General features: G+C 42.3%; 2 protein-coding genes across 4 annotated transcripts in view; one reads left to right on the forward strand and one right to left on the reverse strand.

Annotated features, from left to right (window-relative positions):
* KLF13 (KLF transcription factor 13) overlaps positions 1-23,161 on the forward strand; it is a 292,039-nt gene that overhangs the window by 137,115 nt on the left and 131,763 nt on the right. The gene's annotated exons all lie outside the window — the stretch shown is intronic.
* OTUD7A (OTU deubiquitinase 7A) overlaps positions 1-23,161 on the reverse strand; it is a 468,621-nt gene that overhangs the window by 59,214 nt on the left and 386,246 nt on the right. For 2 of the 3 annotated variants that reach the window (XM_063142460.1, XM_063142462.1), the window contains exons 1-2: positions 19,326-19,451; positions 10,562-10,716 (exon numbers count right to left, since the gene is read on the reverse strand). In XM_063142460.1, the coding sequence (XP_062998530.1) occupies positions 10,562-10,712 (151 nt within the window). In that variant the 5' untranslated portion in view covers positions 10,713-10,716; positions 19,326-19,451. Of the gene's footprint in view, positions 1-10,561; positions 10,717-19,325; positions 19,452-23,161 lie in introns of those variants that run through there. The other variant, XM_063142461.1, reaches the window with a different exon arrangement.

Here is a 23,161-nt window from a genome sequence, read left to right on the forward strand (position 1 = left end):
ATCAAACCTTTCACAACTTTGAAAGTTGGGATTTTATTCCAAGAAGACATATCAACTATCTGACCACTAGGTACCACCACAGAATTTGGCTCTCGACCTAGTATATAATCTCCACTCTTGATAATTTCCTATCTCTGGGACATTCTTCACAGTTAATTATGAAATTGTTATTTTGTTCCAAGCTCTTGGGAAAATTTGAGCGTATCTGAGAATTCTCCAAAGATTCTTTGAAAGACTCAGCCCATTCTGAATTGTGATGAACGGGTTTTGCACATCACTTAGCATCAGATGTTCAGATTGTCAGAAATTTTCCAATCCTGATTATTTCTGTAGTCTTGAAAATCATGTTCCTATTAATATGGGCTCAGAGAGCAAAGTGCCCTGGTTATCTCATACACCCATTGTTTTTAAATGTTCTGTTTTCAGAAAACCGTGAAAGAGGTTTTCTGAAGGAAGAACATTCAATGGAAGGCACTGCACATAGCTTCGAGCACATAACATGATTCTGCTTTAATTAAAGTGGAGTTTGCTATTTGGCAAAGGTTGTGCCGGTCTCAGTCATTCTTATTAGACTCATCTGATATAGGAACTTTTGCACAAGTCTGCTTCAATTTAACAGGACTTGCACTAGAGACAATCTACTGGATATATATTCCATACATGTATTTTGAACAATAGGCTTGTTAACTTAAGCCCTCCATGACAAATTATATGGTGAGCATTGTGGCAGTCACTGATGAGCTGTAATCATTAATGCCTGACACATACATGTTCTCTGTGTTGCACAATAATCTACTTTTGGATTACTGTGATGCAGCTGAAAACAAGTGAAGCAGCCAAAGGTACAAATTCCCTGAAGCACATTATTTTTCTCTGAGGGTAGTAGTGGAGGAAACCCTCTTCATCTACATGACAGCATAGAAGCAAAACAAAACAACAACAATGCTCAGTAAAAGTTAGCACCCCATTATTTCTCCTAATGGTCCAGGGGTTTATGGACTTGCTCATTCTTCTCTTTATGATTCTGTGATCATTGAGAGGGGGTGAGAGAAAACACATGACAGATGGAAACAAAAGTGCTCTCTCATTTGTTGTGCAACTACCAGTGAATTAATTCACTTCCTACCACATTTCCTGTTGAAATTTTTAAGCATTGTTTCTGCTATCAGAGTTAGCAATAACACAGAGATTAGAAGCTACACATGGGAAATGCAGGGAGTATCTTCACTGTTGTTTGTTGTTTATTCGTTCAGTTGTTTCCGACTCTTCGTGACTTCATGGACCAGCCCACGCCAGAGCTTTCTGTCGGCCGTTGCCACCCCTAGCTCCCCCAAGGTCAAGTCTGTCACCTCCAGAATATCATCCATCCATCTTGCCCTTGGTTGGCCCCTCTTCCTTTTGCCTTCCACTTTCCCTAGCATCAGCCTCTTCTCCAGGGTATCCTGTCTTCTCATTATGTGGCCAAAGTACTTCAGTTTTGCCTTTAATACCATTCCCTCAAGTGAGTAGCCTGACTTTATTTCCTGGAGTATGGACTGGTTTGATCTTCTTGCAGTCCAAGGCACTCTCAGAATTTTCCTCCAACACCACAGTTCAAAAGCATCTATCTTCTTTCTCTCAGCTTTCCTTATGGTCCAGCTCTCGCAGCCATAGGTTACTACGGGGAATACCATTGCTTTAACTATGCGGACCTTTGTTGTCAGTGTGGTGTCTCTGCGCTTAACTATTTTATCAAGATTTGTCATTGCTCTCCTCCCAAGAAGTAAACGTCTTCTGATTTCCTGGCTGCAGTCAGCGTCTGCAGTAATCTTTGCACCCAGAAATACAAAGTCTGTCACTGCCTCCACGTTTTCTCCCTCTATTTGCCAGTTATCAATCAAGCTGGTTGCCATAATCTTGGTTTTTTTGAGGTTTAACTGCAACCCAGCTTTTGCACTTTCTTCTTTCACCTTTGTCATAAGGCTCCTCAGCTCCTCCTCGCTTTCAGCCATCAGAGTGGTGTCATCTGCATATCTGAGATTGTTAATGTTTCTTCCTGCGATTTTAACTCCAGCCTTGGATTCATCAAGCCCAGCACGTCGCATGATGTGTTCTGCATACAAGTTGAATAGGTAAGGTGAGAGTATACAACCCTGCCGTACTCCTTTCCCAATCTTAAACCAGTCCGTTGTTCCGTGGTCTGTTCTTACCGTTGCTACTTGTTCGTTATACAGATTCCTTAGGAGGCAGACAAGATGACTTGGTATCCCCATACCACCAAGAACTTGCCACAGTTTGTTATGATCCACACAGTCAAAGGCTTTAGAATAGTCAATAAAACAGAAATAGATGTTTTTCTGGAACTCCCTGGCTTCTCCATTATCCAGCGGATATTGGCAATTTGGTCTCTAGTTCCTCTGCCTTTTCTAAACCCAGCTTGTACATCTGGCAATTCTCGCTCCATGAATTGCTGGAGTCTACCTTGCAGGATCTTGAGCATTACCTTGCTGGCATGTGAAATAAGTGCCACTGTACGATAGTTGGAACATTCTTTAGTGTTTCCCTTTTTTGGTATGGGGATATAAGTTGATTTTTTCCAGTCTGATGGCCATTCTTGTGTTTTCCAAATTTGCTGGCATATGGCATGCATCACCTTGCAATATTTTAAACAGTTCAGCTGGGATACCGTCGTCTCCTGCTGCCTTGTTATTAGCAATGCTTCTTAAGGCCCATTCAACCTCACTCTTCAGGATGTCTGGCTCTAACTCACTGACCACACCATCTGAGCTATCCCCGATATTATTATCCTTCCTATACAGATCTTCTGTATATTCTTGCCACCTTTTCTTGATCTCTTCTGTTTCTGTTAGGTCCTTGCCATCTTTGTTTTGATCATACCCATTTTTGCCTGGAATTTACCTCCGATGTTTCTAATTTTCTGGAAAAGATCTCTTGTCCTTCCTATTCTATTGTCTTCTTCCACTTCCGCACATTGCTTGTTTAAAAATAATTCCTTATCTCTTCTGGCTAACCTCTGGAATTTTGCATTTAATTGGGCATATCTCCCCCTATCACTGTTGCCTTTTGCTTTCCTTCTTTCTTGGGCTACTTCCAGTGTCTCAGCAGACAGCCATCTTGCCTTCTTGGTTTTCTTTTTCTTTGGGACGTTTTTTGTTGCCACCTCTTGGACAATGTTGCGAACTTCTGTCCATAGTTCTTCCGGGACCCTATCTACTAAATCTAGTCCCTTAAATCTATTCTTCACTTCCACTGCATATTCATTAGGAATATTAGTGAGCTCATATCTAACTGATCTGTGGGTCTTCCCTATTCTCTTTAGAAGTTCGTGATCTGAACTACAGTCAGCTCCAGGTCTTGTTTTTACTGTCTGTATAGATGTCCGCCACCTTTGGCTGCAAAGGATGTAGTCAATCTGATTTCGGTGTCAGCCATCTGGTGAAGTCCATGTATAAAGTCGTCTTTTCTGTTGTTGGAAGAGAGTGTTTGTTATGCACAGTGAGTTGTCCTGGCAGAATTCTATCAGCCTATGCCCCACTTCATTTTGTTCTCCTAGACCATGCTTACCTGTAATTCCAGATGTCATTTGACTGCCCACCTTAGCGTTCCAGTCTCCTGTAACGAAAATAACATCTCTTTTTGGTGTATTATCCAGTAGGTGCTGCAGATCTTCATAGAACTGATCTACTTCTGCTTCTTCAGCAACTGTGGTTGGGGCATATATTTGGATCACTGTGATGTTAAATGGCTTACCCTGAATTCAAATTGAGATCATTCTATCATTTTTTGGATTGTATCCAAGCACTGCTTTAGCCACTTTATTATTAATTATAAAGGCTTCTCCATTTCTTCTGTGATCCTCTTGTCCACAGTAGTAGATCTGGTGGTGATCTGATGTGAAGTGGCCCATTCCAGTCCATTTCAGTTCACTGACACCCAATATATCTATATTTAATCTTGACATCTCACCAATAACCACATCCAATTTGCCCTGGCTCATAGATCTTACATTCCAGGTTCCTATGGTGTGTTGATCTTTAGAACATCGGATTCGTCGTTCACCACCAGCACTGTCGGCCGCTAGCTGTCCTTTCGGCTTTGAGCTAGCTGCGTCATCACATCTGGGGCTAGTTGAACTTATCCTCTGTTCCTCCCCAGTAGCATTTTGACCGTCTTCCGATGGTATACCGACATATCTCTGGTTGTACTGATCCATTTAGTTTTCATGGCAAGAATACTGGGGTGGGTTGCCATTACCTTCCCCAGGGATCGTATTTAGTCTGACCTCTCTACCATGACCTTCCCGTCTTGGGTGTCCCTTCACGGTTTAGCTGATAGCATCCTAATATATGCCTCCTTATATATGCCTGCCCGAGACTTGAGATCTGTTAGAGGAGCCCTCCTCCGCATCCCACCAACGCAACACATACGCTAAGGTGGAACATAGGAGAGGGCTTTCTCTGTTGTGGCACCCTGACTGTGGAATGCCCTCCCCTTGGAGGCCCAACTGGCATCAACACTGACTTTATTCCAGCGCCAAGTAAAAACATGGCTTTTTAACAAAGCCTTTAATGGTTAAATTCACCAAACTTACACATTCTTTTAATTGTTTTTACAGCTTTTAAATTATATACTGTACTAGTTTTAACTTGATTAATGGTTTAATTTGTTTTTAGCTGTGTATATTTATTGTTTTATTTTGTATAATTTTATCTGTATGCTGCCCTGAGATCCTAGTGATAAAGGGCGGGATACAAATGTTTAAAATAAATAAATAAAATAATAAAGAAAGTTTAAATTTGAGCAGAGTATTCTGGAATTTTAATTTTGGTGAAATTATATTGCTAGGGCCTGAAGCTACAAAAGAACAAAAATGTTTGCCATTTTAAAAGGTTATTTTAAAATTAATTTCCTTAAATATGTGTATGAAATTGCTTAAGAAGTGATAGAAGTGTTTAAAAATAGTGTGGAATCTAAATCATCAGCTACCTTCAGAGTCAATTTTCAGAAAAGGAGATTTATAACTTTTATCCCAGGGTTTTGTTGTTGTTGTTATTTTTGCTTAAATGCATGAAATAATATTATTAATAATAACAATACTAAAGCTTGGTTTTAATCACAGCAAATCTGTATTATTCCTAAAAAAGGAAATCTGGTAGTATTGTTATTTGGTGGAACAGTGGAACAAGGACATGCATGGCATAAAGCTACCTTTGCTAGAAAAAAGCATTCAGAGAAATGACATATGAGTAATTCTTGGCTCTCAAACCAGATGACGATTATTAGTTTTCATCAAAGCAGAATGCCTCTAATTTTCTTCTATTGAACCAGGGCAGCATTTACACCAGAAGGATGAAAGCACTTAACAATCTTTCAAAGGACAGTCAGAAATTGCCAGATTCTCTCAACACATGCTCTTGAGACTGCCATCTTCACAAACAAGCAGACAATGAAGCAATCCACAAGACCTGCTTAGATGCTGACATTTCTTTAAATGGCACTCTCTAAAAAGCTGGCTGACGTCAAGCAATTAAGTTGCTTTTTCGAGCTACCATTATTTAAATGTTACTTTAATTTGGACTGGGAACCATCTTAACCTTGGATATCACCACCCACTCCATCTCCCCACCCCCAAATCCACAGTGAAACACATGGCTACCCCCCCCCCTTTGGAAATGGTTACAATGCTAATTGCATGCCACCCTACTTGGCACAGACAAGAGAAGTCAGCTGAGAGAGTGCATCATGACATGAGTGTTATGCAGATATTATGTCTTTTGGTCATATAATGCATAGACAGTCACCTTTCTTTTCATGTTTCCAACAAGCCCTCTTTGGTTAGAATTTAAATTTAACATTAATCTGATATGGCAGTTACATGTGCTATTTTCTATGTAGCCACTATATCATGTTAAAATGGAGTGAACATACAATTTCTAACCTCACATAAATTATTGCTCATAGATGGATAATTACTGCTTTATTAAGAATTACTGCTTTATTAAGAAGTACAGAGATGGGGAGTGTAATGCTCCTTCCCACCTTCCTAACTCAATAGAGATATGGGTGATTGCACAGTATTATTTCATGTCAAAGTAAATGGGGAAACTGTTTATGTTTCCCCATTTACTCTTCATTGGCTTCCAATTCACTCCAGAATCCAATATAAACTTCTCCTGTTGACCTACAAAGCTTTTCACTGTCTAGCTCCTTCCTATCTTTCCTCTCTTATCTCACTCTATTGCCCCGCTCGTGCTCTTCGCTCCTCTAATGCCATGTTTCTCACCTGCCCAAGGGTCTCTACTTCCCTTGCTCGGCTTCGTCCATTTTCTTCTGCTGCCCCTTACGCCTGGAACGCTCTTCCAGAACATTTGAGAACTACAAGTTCAATCGCAGCTTTTAAAGCTCAGCTAAAAACTTTTCTTTTTTCTAAAGCTTTTAAAACTTGATTTTGTTCTGACTTTTATACTGTTAGTTTTACTCTACCCTGTGCCTGTTTGGTGCATTCTCTTCCCCTTCTTATTGTTTTATCATGATTTTATTAGAATGTAAGCCTATGCGCAGGGTTTTGCTATTTTATTGTTTTACTCTGTACAGCACCACGTACACTGATGGTGCTAAATAAATAAATAAATAAATAATGTATAAATAAATATGCTGTAGATGGTTAGAGCTCTGGGATCTATAAATGAATGTTTCCATCTGTAAATGCAAGGTGAAAAAAACAAGGAATATTTTGTATATGTTGGATTGTTTAAATACCCAATTTAGACAAAACCATGAAAATTATATCCCCAAATTAACTGGCAGGCTGTGAAAATCACTTGGGGGTTTGAATCTTATTTTGTATTTGACAAAAACAAGATGAAGAAAAATTATATTCTTCAGGAAATGTGACAGAATTCATACCTGAAAGAATGCTTGGTTACTGTCATATCCAGCCTTCCCAACCTGGTGCGCAACAGATATTTTGAACCACAATGCTCACCAGCCTAAGCTAGAATGGCTAATGGTCAGTGATGATGGAAGTTGTAGTCCAAAATATATGGAGGGCACCAAGTTGGGGAAGGCTGAACTTTACCAAATCTGCAGAAAGCAAGTGGATATCTTGTTTGTGAAATAGGATGACAGACATTAGCTGATCGTTTGTAAATAACTGTGTGTTTCCTATAGTATGGTTGTGAGTAAGCCAAATGCATGGAACAGTTCTGTAGACCCTGGGGCATCCCAGGGCAGAGAAACATTGACATATGAACATGGAAATATGAATTTCTTTACAAACCCCCAAAATACATTTTACATGAAGTTCAAATGGAGCGGTACCTATAAAATGTAATAAAAAGCTTTAAAACTGCTTTTTGGGTATTTTTAAATGAGGGAAGAAAGAAACAGAGATCTAAAAGGCAACAAAAATGGAGTTTTTAAATTATAAGAATTCAGGTGGGTTTGTAAAGATAGGAATGGAAACAGAGATCTGGAGAAAGAAGAGTGCCACACCGAGAAGCCCAGAACAGCAAATGGTTACTCGTCTGCCAGCTTAAAATGCAATGACAGGATCCCAAAACAATATGCAGAGTGACTGTTTGTCAGGCAAAAATATTCATGTATTCAAAATGCAGCATCAAATAGCCACATTTTAAAACCCATTTCTCAAAAAAAAATAAGCGTGTTATACCATCAAAAGAGCCAGTGGTTAAATTGGTTGGAATATAGGGATGGAACCTATTAAACCTGTGCTCATTGGAGAGAATGCAAGGATGGATTACTTAGGTTTAACTAATGCTGAGTCAGTGCACCTGACTGCACTCATTTTGGCTCCCTTGTGCTTTATACGAGTGAGTGGCAAATTGTACCTACCTCAAATAAGCAATATATCAAGCTGGAGGTGGGTGATAATTATGCCATGTAGCAGGTGGCGGTATAGTTCTGATACAGATGGCTTAGCACAAAAAAAGAACAAGTGTATCATTCATTGGTTTTGACAAATGTGTTCTTTTTGCCATTTAAAAATATTGTTTGATTTTTAAAAAACTGCTGCAATTTGTTTGTTAGAAGGCAGTTTTCCTCACAAAACCAAAGAAATGAAGCCAATATAACACAAAAACTCTACTGAAAAAAATGCTCTCATCTATGTATTCACCAATAGCTCTGAGTTATTCCAGATTTTATTAAGACTGAGTAAACACTGAACCATATTATTACTAATGGTTCAACACAAGGCCAGGAGCAATAAGATGGACTGCATAACTTCTATCCAACCTGACCATGCTAAGCTTTCTCTAGAGGTGGATGGGATGTGGAAGGAGTCTATTACAGTGGACTAGAGGGGGAAAACCAGCCTCAATTCAAATTCCATCCCGTCCCAAAGAATTGTGCTGGACCATTTAACTAAGAAATGAAACCATACACTGGCACTCAAGCACCAACTACAGCAAAGTTCCTTACTTATTATTATTGAATTTATTTCTATCTCACGTTTGAGCCTGTAGCAGGCCCACAAGACAACCCATATAATAAAACTGACATTATAATGTGATTAATACATTTCAAGAATTGAAAACAATCTGATACAACTGATTACATCCCCTCCAAAAAAAAATAGAAAAGTCAGCAACAAGATCAGCAAACCAGCAGCAATAAAACCAAAGGCCTTTTGAAATATAGAAGACTTTACCAGACTTCGTTCAATGAATAGGCCTAAAAAGCTTTAGCTGTCCAAGGGGCAGCACCACCACCACCACCACCACCAAGAATGCCCTGCTGCTCATAGTGGTTAGACTAGTTTCAGAAGGTCATGACTGTCAGGACAGGGACTCAAAAACTGAACTAAATACTCCCAGGGAGTTGGGGCTAATAATGGGAAAGATGTTCCGTGAGGCATCCTGGGCCTTAGATTGTACACCTCCTACATGGGAGGATGAAGGAACAGAGACTGCTACATCTTTTGTAAATTACGTTGTAATGGATTTTTCTGTGTTAATGTTTTGTAAAGAGGTAAACACATTTTCCTATAAAAATGGGAATATCTTGTATAGAGCATAATTGTCTCTTTGTTACAACAGCGCAGCCATCTGTTTTTTCCCCAACCAATCCTGAATCCACTTGGCCATACTCAGATCTGTGGCACTAATCTGCCATCACATTGGCCCTCTCAGTTTCAGGTTATTGGAGGATATTAATTGCTTTCTGGCACTTTCCTGTTCCCACTTTTATTGTTATTATAAACTGAAACAGAATTTATTTAAATGGATCCACAACAGATATTTTTGCTAAATCATTTGGCCTATGCTAGGGTGAACAGAATTCTATGTATCATTTTCATCCAAAGTTTACTGTACCCAAGTTAAATAACTATCTTAAAAAATACAATATTATAAACACAATATCTTATCTTATAAACACAATAACCATATGGGTATAATTCCTTCAATACTTGTTTTGATTTAGCAAATATTTTTAGCTACCAAATTTTTCTCAGCAGTTTATTTTAGAAGATAGTTTCGGAATGTTGCAACCATTTTTCACAAAACCTGATAGTTGTTGCAGTAATGACAGAGCATACAACTGTGAACACGGGGCCAGCATAAGAGATTTTAGTGCCTGTTGAAAAACGCAGATAGTATCATCACTTCCCCCTAATTAACAAGGGGTACAACCCAGAATGCATTTTCCTGTGCAAGTCCCACTGCAATGGATGGAAGAGACCAGTCAGACACAGCAGACAAACAAAACCTATCAGCCAATTCTTCTAAAAACCTTTTATCAGCAAACATATCCACACTATGCAACATCCCATTCCCACATTGTCCTCAAATTAAGAGCGGGGGAGCCAATATCCTTCCTGATGGGTCACATCTCAGAATTTAAAGTAAAACCTATTCTTTATAACTGTCCAACTCTCATGATGATTCCATAAAAGAAATTCTGTAACATGGGCATTTATTTATTTATTTCCTTATTTATATACTGCCTCTTAGGGCACAATTGTCCCTTCAAGGTGGTGTACAAGGTTTCTTAAAATACACTCATAAAACATAATAAAACAATCATATAATTAAAACTACATTACAACCACTTAAAATTAAGCAGAAGCAGTTAAAACAACAACTGCAATTAATAAAACATCAGCAATGCATAAAAAGCAGACTGAAATAAAAATGTTTTACAGTTGTTTCTTAAAAGTCTCCTAAATTTGGGGCACTTGAATTTCCAGGGGGGAGGTCCCATAAATTTGGGATCACTTCCAAAACGACAAGTCAACCTAGGCCATAGCTAGACCTAAGGTTTATCCCAGGATTGTCCTGGGGTCAAACCTGTTCATCTAAGTGCCACACAGGGCATCAAGCGCTCAGGCAGGGATGAACCCGGGATGATCCTGGGATAGATCTTAGGTCTAGCTACGGCCCTATTCTCTTTTGGCTAGAAAGCCGGATCTCAGTGGCTGATCCTAAAGCCCGGGCAGACTTATATGGGTGAAGATCAAGAGTATAAAGGAGAATACTTTCACAGAGGATGGATAAGGAGAGAAAAAACATTTTAAGAGATCTATGAAGCCTGGGCTTACCTTCTAGCAAGTCTCTTGCCAGACCTGGTTCTGCCCCCGTGGACCGAACAAAGTCTGACAGGACAGCGTCCATATCAAGAGTCATGTGATGATGTAGAGGTGCTGCGAGATGTGCAGCAGTGGCAGGATTTGGCAGCAGGCTACAAGACATCCATCTATGAAGAGAGACAAATAAAGTAATCCTATAGATAAAAGCTAACAAAAAATGCTAAAAGACAAGTTTATAAACTTGAATTATTTAAAAATAAAATTGGAAGGTTATTATTATACATGTTTGAAAACTCTAGTTGCACAGTTTATTATGTTTGCTAGTCAATAGAGAGCCAATTTTGTCAAAACCAAACCCATCATGCCAGGACGGACTGATTTAAATCAAGGGTATTTAAAGTGATTTTAAATCAGCAAATAATAAAAAGGTCAGTTTAAACCATTGATTTAAATCAAATTTCCCACTGAAACTTTTTCAGATATTTCCTGAACAATGGTGCAAAGCTGACCACTAAGCCATGTTAATTTCCAACTAAACATAGTATTTTCACTGTTTCATTCTTACAAGCAGGCCTTGCATCTCTTCATCTCATTGTACATGTTTTGCATGCTTTCCTACAGGGAATGTTGTTAAAATGTTTCCACACAGTCTTTCTTATGACCAGCACTCATGACAGTGTGAGGTTAACAGCACACCCCGATCCATGGCCCTTCAGAAATAAGTTCCACTGAGTTTAATTGTGCTTACTCCTAGGTAAGTGGGCATGGAATGGTATGGCCTTGGTATGGCCATAGAGGAAGGTGCATACAGGATAATTTTGTCTCCTCTTTTTCTTTCCAGTGTTGCTCCTTTCTGCTAGGGATGTGCTCCGCTTCTAATCGGACCGGCTTCGCTTCCCCTTAAGGTGGAGGCGAAGAGGATTGGGGGGCCGGCGGAGCGTGGCGAAGAGGATCGAGGTGAAGACGGATCCTTCGCCTCGATCCGGAGCTCCACCGGAAAGGTAAGTGGGGTTTACTGGGCCTTGCCGCTGTCGCCCATGCAGCGACAGCGGCAGGGCCCGGTAAAAAACCCCTCCTTTCCCTTACCTGCCTCCGTCTGCAGTCCCTCGGATTCTTCAATTGAGCCCGCGGTTCAACCAGGAAGTCTAGGCCGCGGACGGAGGCAGGTAAGGCCCCCTCTCGCCCTTGTTCCCTTACCGGGTGGCGACGGCGGCAGGGCCCGGTAACCCCCCCCCTGCCCTCCTCTCCTTTACCTGCCTCCGTCCGCGGTCCGTCGGCTTCTTCAACTGAGCCTGCAGTTCAACCAGAAAGTCTGGGCTGCACCCCCCTCCCCCTTGGTCCCTTACCAGGCTCTGTCGCTGCATGGGCGGCGACGGCGGCAGGGCCCAGTAACCCCCCCCGCCCTCCTCTCCCAGCCTTACCTGGCACCACTCCCCTCCACTGCGGAGCTCCGATTCGGAGCTGGAGCTCCGCGGCAAAGAGGAGCAGAGTATGGGCGGAGCGGCGCGGAGTGGGCCAATCTGAAATTTTCGGATCGGCCCGCAGAGCGGGGGGTCCGTGCACACCCCTACTTTCTGCTACACTCTGTCTTGGCCCAGCCTTGCCCTCACAATAAACAAAATAGCAAACAACAGCAACACTGGCGGCGGCAGCAGCAGCAGCAACAACAGCAACTATAACTGATAGCTCAAAGCAAAGACTGATCATTACTGAGGGGGGAAAATCCAATTTAAATCTTGAAAAATCCATTAAAAAAATCATCCTGCTATATTGTATTTCTATCTTAATTAACTTAATTAGCCCAAGAGTACGTAGCTGAACTCCACCATCACATAAGCACAAAACAACAATCCTATCTATCTAGCCTGTGTCTTTGCACATGTGACTGAAAGCCCAGCACTTTTAAAAGGCAAGAGCTAGTACTTAGCCTGGACAAAACCATTTTCATGAGAAGAAAAACTGAAATCAATGCCCATACTTAAATAGAAAGTAACTTACTGAGACTCTTACTGTAGATTTAGCATGTTTATGATGAGGTTTAATTGTAACTATGTCATTTTTTAAGTGAGAGAAATTTATTAAGAACATAAGAACATCAGACGAGCCCTGATGCTGGATCAGACCAAGGGTCCATCTAGTCCAGCACGCTGTTCACACAGTGGCCAACCAGCCGTCAATCAGAGACTCACAAGCAGAACATTGCACAACAGGACAGTCCCACCCATGTCCCCCAGCAATTGATATATATTTTAGCCAACCTTAAGGTGACCACATGGAAAGGTGGACAGGGTTCCTATATCTTGAACAGTTGCACAGAAAAGGGAATTTCAGCAGGTGTCATTTGTATATATGAAGAACCTGGTAAAATTCCCTCATCATCACAACAGTTAAATCTGCAGGAGCCCTGCCCTCTTTTGTATCTGGTCAAGAGGGCAAGGCTCCTGCAGCTTTAACTGTTGTGATGAAGAGGGAATTTCACCAGGTGCTGCATGCGTACAAATGACACCTGCTGAAATTCCCTTTTCTATGCAACTGTTCAAGATTCAGGAGCTCTGTTCTCCTTTTCATATGGTCACCCTGGCCAACCTGCACCATGCACACATTCTATTTCTTCTAATCTACTACATATTCATTATTTTTATATAATGCTTTCATGAAAAATAAACTGAAAAAATAAATTCCCATAATTAGTAAGTATGTATATGTGGTTTAAACCAGACAGTTCAAAGGCCTTGCAGTTCACACGAAGAACATAATGGATAAAAGCAAACAAAAGCCACAATCAGTCCTCTATTCAGAGCTCTGTGCCATGGAAAGCCAACTTCTGAAAATACATGTAGTAAGTAACAGTATACAAATGTGCATATTCCACACCCATATTATTGTTTTCTTTCTAAGACACTGGTTTTTCCAAAAACAAACAAACAAACAAAAAATAGTGACTATGAGACAAGGATTAATGCTTGTCCTCCTTGCCCCATCCATGGTTTTTGAGGCATCATCAGTCACCTTTCCTCAAGGGTTTCCAAACTTTTCTATAGCCACAAGGCCCAGAGATTTGCTTAAAAGTCAATAAAATGAAGACTGGTAATATCAAGCTGCCAAAATCCTGCCAGGTACATGATTCCATAGTTAAACAGCAGTTCTGTCACTATTCTTCTTCAAAATATTTATAGACTATTTACTATCCAAGATCTCACAGTGGTTTACAAGCAAATATAACAATAAATAGAAATTAAACATCAACAATTCTTAAAATCGAGTAACATCCAGCATTTAGTGTGCCCTGGCAAATCCCTGAGAAAAAAATATGTGCTTTTAATAGCGCTTCCTCTGACACCCCCCCCCCCCCCATTCAACAGGGAGATGAGCATTCCAAAAGTTAGGAGAAAGACTTTCTACATTGCCGCAAGATGACAATCTACGGGTTGCAGCACAACCAACATGTCCTCTCCATAAACAATTATGTAGAACACACACAGTTTATGACCTGGCTTTCTTACCATACTGTGTCTTCTGCTTTTACGATTCTTACATTATAAAAAGTGGTGTGTGTGTGTGTGTGTGTGCGCGCGCGCGTTAAATTTAGATTTGTAAAATACTAACAATATAAAATTTGTACAATTACTTATGAAGTATCACAGACTATGAGCTTAGATGTCACCTCAGTCATAAACCCACTACGCAGCCTTAAGAAAACTGTGCTCTCTCTCAACCTCAGGCCCATGCAATTGTGGGGTAATAATGCAACCTTTGAGGGTTGTTGTAAGGATTTACTGAGATAATATATATGAAGCACACTCAACGAACACATAGGACTTATTAATAGTTGCAGCAGTAGTAGTTGTTATTTATAAAGCACCTCAGAATTGCTAGGGGCTGAGCAAAAATTAAAACTGGCCCTGACCTCAGGCTTACAATCTTATTATTATTTTAACTGGTTCATCCATGCCTGGATGTTCTACTTTCATTGGATTCCACATTTTCTTCCACCTCCTCTGAAATGTGATGATCATTTTTTTCCTTCAAAGTAGAACTATGACTACTTTTGTCACAGGGCCTCTCCGTCTCGCTACAGCCTTCCTCAGAAGCAACTGGTGATGTCTGTTTTGTCAGAGAGGGCAGATTCACCAGACTTCTATAGAGCTGTGTTAGAGATTCTCTTCTGTGTATAACAACGACTGTTATTATAAGGAGAATGATGAATACTGCTCCCAATGCAATCCCCAGACTGCTGCTTCTCATATTAAAATTGTGTGCTGACTGTTCACACGGACTCCTTCCTATTTGGGATTACAGTCTTGAGAGCCAAACACTGGATACAATGCTATTATCTCATTGTAGCATTCCTTGTCACATTGACGCATCACAATCAAACTCAGGAGCAACATGACATGTCATGTCAGCAAAGACAGACACAAACTTTTGTTTCTCTACCAAGGAGTGGTTTAACTTCCCAATGCTAACAGCAAGAGTAAAACCAACATTCTTTCAAGATAAATAGTTCGTAGTTCAAATGTCATAAGAATAGGATTTGCTTGAAAGACATATTCTCATGACATTTGAATTAGAATTTAAGGGGAAAGCCCCTCTCCCTTTTAAAACAGAAAGCAAGCATCGCACACCTCCTTACTGATGAATTGAGCAGTCTGATTAATATTATCTACCTCCCCATCCCCATTCTAGACAGGGTTGCATCCCCCTTGAGAGACCACATGTGTAATTTGAGAGTACACCTTCATCCACCTTTGTCACTTGAAATTCACATGTCCTTAGTGGCTTGGATTGCCTCTTATCAGCTTTGGCTGGTTTGCCAGTTAAAACTATTCCTAGATTTGGAGTGTCTGGCCAGGATAGTTCATGTGCCAGGAAATTCCCAATTGGATTACTGCAGTGCTTTGTATATAGGACTGCCCTTGAAGACAACCCAGAAGCTTCAATTATTGCAGAATATAGCTGTCAGATTGTTAATGTTGTGGCCAGATGGGATCACATTACACCAGTTCTGAGAGAGTTGCAGTGGTTGCCTATTTGCTTCTGGGCCCAATACAAGGTGTTGGTTTTGACCTTAGAAGCTCTTAATGGCTTGGGACATATGCTAGCCTGCCCATTTGCCATAGAGAAGTAGTTTCAGGTGGCTTCCCCATGGGAATGCATTCTCTTGCCACCATACTGTTAATATTTTGATTATGCCCTTTTTATATTTTATAATATATATATATATATATATATATATATATATATATATATATTTACTCACAACAACTAAGGGAAACCACTATTTCCACACTATATTAGAAGTGATATAGAAAATACATATAATAAAACATAACCAAGACTAATAATCACAGTAATACTCTCTCTCTCTCTTTCTCTCACACACAGCATACAGTCTCAAGTTAAAGAAAATAAAACATATCTTTGAAAAGATAGATTTCTAATGTTATCACTTTGTGCAAAAAGAAATGTCACAGCAATTTTCCCAAACAGCAAATAATTAGAAAACAAGAAGAGCCTACTTGATTAGGACAACGGGCCATCTCCTTCAACATCCTGTTTACCACATTGGCCAACCAGATTCCTCCAAAAAGCCCATATGTATAATTTTACAGTTAGCCGAATCACAACAGTACAGCAAACCTTAACCAAACATAAAACCCCCTATATTTACCTAAAATGCATTGAACATCTTATAAGAGCCTAGAGCAGGCACACTACAGTATTTAATATATCCAATTAATCACATAATACATTCTGTGCACAGAGTTCTTTCTGAAGAGGTAGGAAATCCTGTTTCCTGTGCACAATGATCTGGTTGTTCACAGCTTAAGTGATGCAATGTAGGTTCAGCAACTTACTGCCAGCTGTCTTTACCATCCAGTTGCTGAGAAAAGCAAAATCACACTAGTATGTGACACTGACTCATTGACATAGGGGCTAGTTTGTAAGTAGCTAATAGAACCAAGCAAGAGTCATAGCTGAGAAAATGCAAATACAATCTTGTTTCCATGAAGATAATGGAATATATTTTACATGGGCTGTAAGATATAAGCTAGCTGTATTTTCCCACCACAGATCTGTACAAACACACATGCACAAATTAGGATATGGACTATTAAATACATGTTGTTTTCTGCTCTGTTTCTAAATGGAACTGATGATAAGGAACATATAGCTTAGTCAAGGGAAATTGTGAAATCATCTTGTCAGTTTTCAGAATAAACTGGAAACGTTGTTCAGATGTGCACCGATGAGGGCAATGATCACTATTAAATTTTTGCAAACCGCCCAGAGAGCTTCAGCTATGGGACAGTATAGAAATGGAATAAATAACAATAACAACAACAACAACATCCATGGCTAGTGCAGGTCCAGTTGCCTCAGGCTAGCGATGAAGTATCTAAGGTGTAAGGACTGAGGAGCACATATTTAGTAGAGGAGGGGGGCTGTAGGAACAAACTAATGGAGTGACACTAGGGGCATGTCTAGACCTAGGGATTGGAGGGGGAGGATCTCATGATATGGTGATCGCGAGATCCTCCCCCTCAGTCTACATGCGGCTTGAGACATCCCAGGAGGAAGAGGACATTGCGCCGGCCATTTTGTTTGTTTTATCAAAAATGAGCGCACCAGCACTCAATTGCTAAAGGTAGGTTGTTGTTGTTGTTGTTTTAAAAAAAGACCCCTTCCCACCCTCATGCCCGGCTCCTTGCATTTACTTGTGAGGAGCTGGGAAGAAACTGGGATGGCTGCCCAGACATCCCGCGGTCTAGGGACGATCCTGAGACCGCAGGAAAAGTCAGGATTAAAGCCGTCCCAGCTATCCCTGGGAAAGGGAGGGATCATCCCTCCCTGCCCCCAGGATCCCCTGTGCGTTATGTGGATGCACAGGGATGATCCTGGGACGATCCCCGGGATATCACCCCATCTAGACATGCCCTACGTGTGTGTAGTGGAGCTGGGAAGGTACTCCCAATGGTATTTCTAGGATCCTATGCAGAAATGTGGATGAGGGAGGCACTGAACATAAAAAGGAAGTTTAGAAGAGGGACTATTTCACTAACGTGATATGTTGCGGCAGCACACTGAGGGAGTATGAAAGCAGGCAATGTCAATTTACAAGTGGTAAAGGAAGAATTTAAGCAGAGAAAGAAAATCTGGAAAGGGAGCTATGAGTCACTATGAAATTAGAAACCTTGCATTCAGACTGTTTGTTCCAACTGGATGATCAAAGCACCTCCTACACTATAAAATGACTTCACCACTTTGTTATTAGTAATAATTCTGAGTATTAATACTTGCCCTATTACTCCAAGTGATGAACTTCATCCAAAGATCTAAATGTATAAGAAGCTTCTTAAGGCACAACCAGTAGATATGAATGCAAATAACTATTGGATGGTTGGTGGTCAGTTTGGTGATGCTATGAACCCAAAGAGTTACATCTTCTTGATCCACTTTGAAGAACTATTACATTTATTTATTTAAAGTATTTTTATGCTGATCGTTAGCCAAAAAGTCTCCCTGAGCGACATACATATGATCAATTAAACAAGATAGTTCCTGCCCGCAGGCTTACAATCTAAGAAGGCATAACAAACAAGAAAAAGAAACGGGGAGGGAAGAGGAGGGAAATAATTCTTCTAGCAGGGCCAAAGCTAGAAGAATTATTTTTCCTCTCTTCCTTCCCCTGTGCTCCCTCAGCACAATCTGTTGGAATGGCTGGTGGTGATGACAGTTGAGGGAGGAGTAGCAGCTCTTTCCCCTACCTTCTAGCTATAGTTAGCTTTTCATGAACACCCTCATTAAAATATAATGTGGGTCTCACTTTCCCCACAAAGACAGTCCAATTTCCATAGAAAGACATCGTGTGGATAGCTCATATATGCAATTAGAACTCCATCATTCCTGTGATCCACTGCCTGATTCTAGAGTGATCAAGTCATGGTTCCTACTTGGGAGCAAACTGAATGTATAAATCATTCATACATCTTATTTCTACTCACAGGCGACACCTGGTGCCTGGAAAAGATGCAATATGGATTGGATGTTAATGAACATTCAATCTACATCTAAGAAAGTTTGATACCTGTACTTCCTCATCAAAGAAGCATTCCTTATGAGACTCTTTTTCTTTGCTACATGGACTTTATTTCTCTGTGAGATACCATGGCAGTATTTTTCTTTGAGCCAGTTTTCAATTTGTCACTAGTGTGCACATGCATGTTATGTGTGTGTTTTCCTTAAGTGTGAAACATAAACCACTTCGGGAGATAATTTTTTATGTCTTTATGAATTGTATTTTTTATTTAGGGGTGAGGGTTATTTTATTTTTTAAGCTTTTGATTTTCAAAAGTCTTGTAATCTGTGCTGACCCCTTGGAGAACTGGGGTAGTAAAAACAAACCTGAAATAAATAAAAAATAATAATCCAATAAACTGACCATAATGGAGTCCCAGAGAAACAGTAGAAAAGACAAAGGGTAAAATTAAAAAAGTTAACCCCCAGCACAATATTACTGACTTGCTCAGTATTATTCCTGTAAATTTCCAATGTGACCCATAGAGAGAAGACCTGGTTCATGTCCATGATTGTAACAAGGACCACATATGCATCTCCCATTCTATTATTTATTTCTTCAAGATTTTCATTTAAGAACAAACAACAGCTGTCTTAACGTACTAAAATTAATGCACTTGTTAAGGCTGTCTGCTCTTCAGCCAAAAATAGCTAGAGAAACAATTAAGGCGATCTTGAAGTGGTTCATTTGACTTACTTTTAGTAGACTTTAAGTAACAGTTCTGCATAGCATGTATCAGATAGACCTTATGCTGCTAGTTTTCAGTGAAGATGACAGTTCATTTTCATCATGATAGAGCATGTGAATAAGTTGTATCCCTTGAGAAATCTGTAAGGAAACAGAACGTCTGTTAGAATGAAATTCTTCACATGTTTGAACTATCACCATATCCAGCCCACCTTGCATTTAGTGGGAGTAATGTTTTACCTACAAGTATTATCTGGGATACATCTGCACATAAACAACCATTATTTTCATTTTCCTGTGCTTCTCTTGCTAGCAGAAACTAATGCTCTGCATGTAGTACACAAACAACTGAGTAAGACAATAGTCCAGGAAAGCAACTATACAGAAAAGGAAGCACAAGAAGGAAAAATGCTAAAGACCCACATTCTAGCCATGAGACCTTTCAGGCTTATGACAGGGTACTTAGATTGTATTCATTAGAGTGGTGTTTGCCTGGAGAGGAATGCTTAGGGAAACAGATGGTGGAGGCAGGTACTATTTGTTCCAGCTTTTCTAGCTCAAGGTGTAGTCTAGCTGGCTACCTCTTAGGATGTGTACCTGAACTCCCTTCTCACCTTGATCAGGCTCAGGGGAAGCCTGTTCAGAATGGATTAGTATGATGTCTGGATGAACTCTGAACTACCAAAAACTCTGCATTATCATCACCACCATCCATGTCATGAGTGGAGATGGTGCTACACACAATCCCCTCTGTGCTACACCATCTTCCCCATTGTTGCCAGTGGGAAGGCTCATCTGCTTTTAACATGCCTACATGGAATATAATTTCCTCATACTGATTTTCCATGCTTAGCTATAATTTAGTGCAACATGATTTTCTGATCATGTGCAGAGTTTCCATGTTAGTACTGAATATTCCTGGCAGCATCCAGAACAGCAGTGGAAACTCTCCATATGATCAGATAGATCTGCTTGGCAAGCCAGACTTGAGGTTTCAGCTGAGCCGGATGAGTCACCATAAGGGAGCAGCCTCCAATATGGATATGCAGACTGGCTCTAAAGCCAATGGGAGCAAGTGGAAAATAGGATCTCTTTGTATCAAGACAAGGGAGCTAAGAGTGCACATAAGCTTATATTGGTGTGACAGGAAGACAAGAGTTAAAAGATATGATTAGATAAAGTATGGGGAAGAAAGGTGGAGAGCTTTAAATGCTCTGTGCATTCAGCCCTACTCATCCACTGCAGATGACTGCACACAATAGCTAAATAACTTAAAGCTTTCATTGCCTATGAAGTACTGCAAAACAGAGTTTGCGCAGTAACACGTACATCAAAATAATGACTGAAAATCCTTTACTTGCATTGCTCCCACATGACAGCTTTCTCTGGGAACCAATGCTGATTTGATTATGTGTTTACTTTGCAAAGGTAATTAAAAAGATTGATAGGATTAGACCTTCACTTTTATACCACATTTACAGTAGTGTGTGTGTGTGTGTGTGTGTGTGTGAGAGAGAGAGAGAGAGAGAGAGAGAGAGAGAGATGAATGAATCAGTACAAGGCCCATTCTGCCATGCCCGGCGAAGCCTGGGCATGGGGAGGGATTTGTGGGCGGAGCATGTAAAGAGACGGGGCCACCCTCGCTGACACATGCTTGTGTCACCAGGAATGGGAGGGGTTTAGTCCAATATAAGGACGTGTCATACCCCTCCCAAGCCCTCTTGCTTCCGCTGCTCTTCCAAGGACAAGCTGATCCAAGGACAAGCTTGCGACCAAGTATCCGGCTCCACGACTCCAGCTTCCCCTTCTATGAGGAGCCCCGCGCCTTTCCACATAGTCTTCTAGGGCCTTGGCCCACAGGTTTGGTGAAGGGGGGTGGCATTGCCGCGCATTATTTTCACTTTCGGTTTCCCCCACGTGCTTCGTTAATTTAATACGCTTTAAACGCAGACTTACCGGGACAATTCCTCGCCACGCTTCGTTTCCTCCTTGTCTCCGTTGCCCCCCTTACCCTCCGCCGTTCCCCGCCTTTGCCCGGCTCGGGCCAGAGCGGCGCAGCGCGACGCCGTGCCCAGGCCTACCGGCCGCCTCCACTGCGCCTGGTCCCCAGTCAACATCGGCGCACCCCCGCCCCTCGCTGCGCCTCGGCCCCGGCTCACCACGACCCGACCTCACCGGTTCACCTCCCTCTTCTCTCCTGACTGCGCCGGAGCCCCGGTTCCACCGCGGCTCAGCCTCCCTGGCTTCCCACTCATCCCGGCCTCACCGCCGCGCTGCCGGCCTCTCCTGCCTCCTGTAGCTGCTCCCTGCTCGGCCACATGGCCTAGCCGGGACTCGCCCTGGCCTAGCAGCTCCTCTCCCGGCGCGCCTTTAACGGTCGCGCCTGGGCCTCTCGGCCCCTCTTCCTCAACTGCGGCTCATCTCTCCGCACCGGGCATAGCCCCAGCCTCACTACCCGCGGCTCGCCCTTGCCCTCGTCGTTCCCCCGTTCCTCCGCCGCACCCAAACCGCTTCTGCCCGCGTCGCGCCCCGCTCCCACGTGGATTAGAGCCGCGCCTGGGCCTACCTGCGGTTCACCTCCTTCGCACAGCCAGCCCTCGCTGTTCTTTTGCCTGGCCGATCCGCAGCCTGCTGCTCGCTAGCTGACCCTAAGTTTTTGGTTTCGGTTTTTTTTTGTTTTTGTTTTAATATATTATTGAAGTGTCTGATTGTGTGTGTCGTTGTTGCCACGAGGTGGCGGCCTTAATAGCTAGGATTAGCTAACGCCCCCTTCGCCCGCTTATATATTCACAGTCTTTAGAAACAGCTTTGATAAGCCGCTCAGTTTACGGCATTGGTGGAACTGTTGGGGCTGTGGGGGCGGACTTGCTCTGTTGCGGACATCGCCCGTGCCTCGGGACAGGACCCTTCCCGCGAGCAGGTGTTGTAGCGGCGTGTGGGAGCTGTGGGGGCCGTGTGCTCTGAGAGGCAGCCTCATAGCTAGCCACTCGTGCCGCGGAGGCCTGCAGCCCTCCACGTGGGATCGTCTGTCGCTGGATTACTCGTGGTCTAGCGGCATTCGAGACCAGCTCTCACTTTGGTCGCGGGGAGCGGTTGGTGCTGTGTCCAGGAAGAGCTCACGTTCGGCTCGCAGGCCGTGTGCTTCCTCGGCCGGCGCCACTCGTTCGTCCCTGGTTCGCGGCGTGTGTGCGTGCGTGAGCACAGGCTCGCTCCACGCTCCGGCATTTGCCTTTGCCTTACATTGAGTTTTGATTATAACCTGCTACTCGAACCACGATGCCCCCCAAAAAAGGTTTAGGGAAAGCCCCTCGCACTCAGTCTAAAAGAGTAAGGCATCAGGATGATTCCTCTGACGAGGAATTGGCTCCGCAGGTAGCCGCCTTGCTGGCAAAAGTGCAAGCTCTAGAAAGGAGCCAGGGCATGGACGCCTCGGCCTCGGCGGCTCCTCAGCCAGCAAGTGGAAGGCCCCGCAGGACGCGTAACCAAACTCAAACGGATCTGCTTCATTCACTAGCGGCCAGGATCGAAGCCATCGACCCTACACCCGCCATAACTATGGAACAGAGCCAGACGCCGGCAGTGGTTATCGAGGACGACAACGCCCAACGCGAACGTGGGCCGCTGCAGTCACAAGCACCCACGGACGCAATGCATCCGATCGCTGCTGCTCCAGCTTTGCCTAGTTCAGGTACGCAACACCCAATGCCATTGCCTCACATAAACCCATGGGGTTGGTTCCCGTGGATGACCGCCATGCATTGGCCACATATGTCACAACCACTCACACCTGCTGCCCAAGACACGCCTGGGGGTAATATACCTGGGATTTCTGCCACTGCCTGGCC

This window comes from Elgaria multicarinata, chromosome 16, assembly GCF_023053635.1.
Source record: "Elgaria multicarinata webbii isolate HBS135686 ecotype San Diego chromosome 16, rElgMul1.1.pri, whole genome shotgun sequence".
NCBI lineage: Eukaryota > Metazoa > Chordata > Lepidosauria > Squamata > Anguidae > Elgaria > Elgaria multicarinata.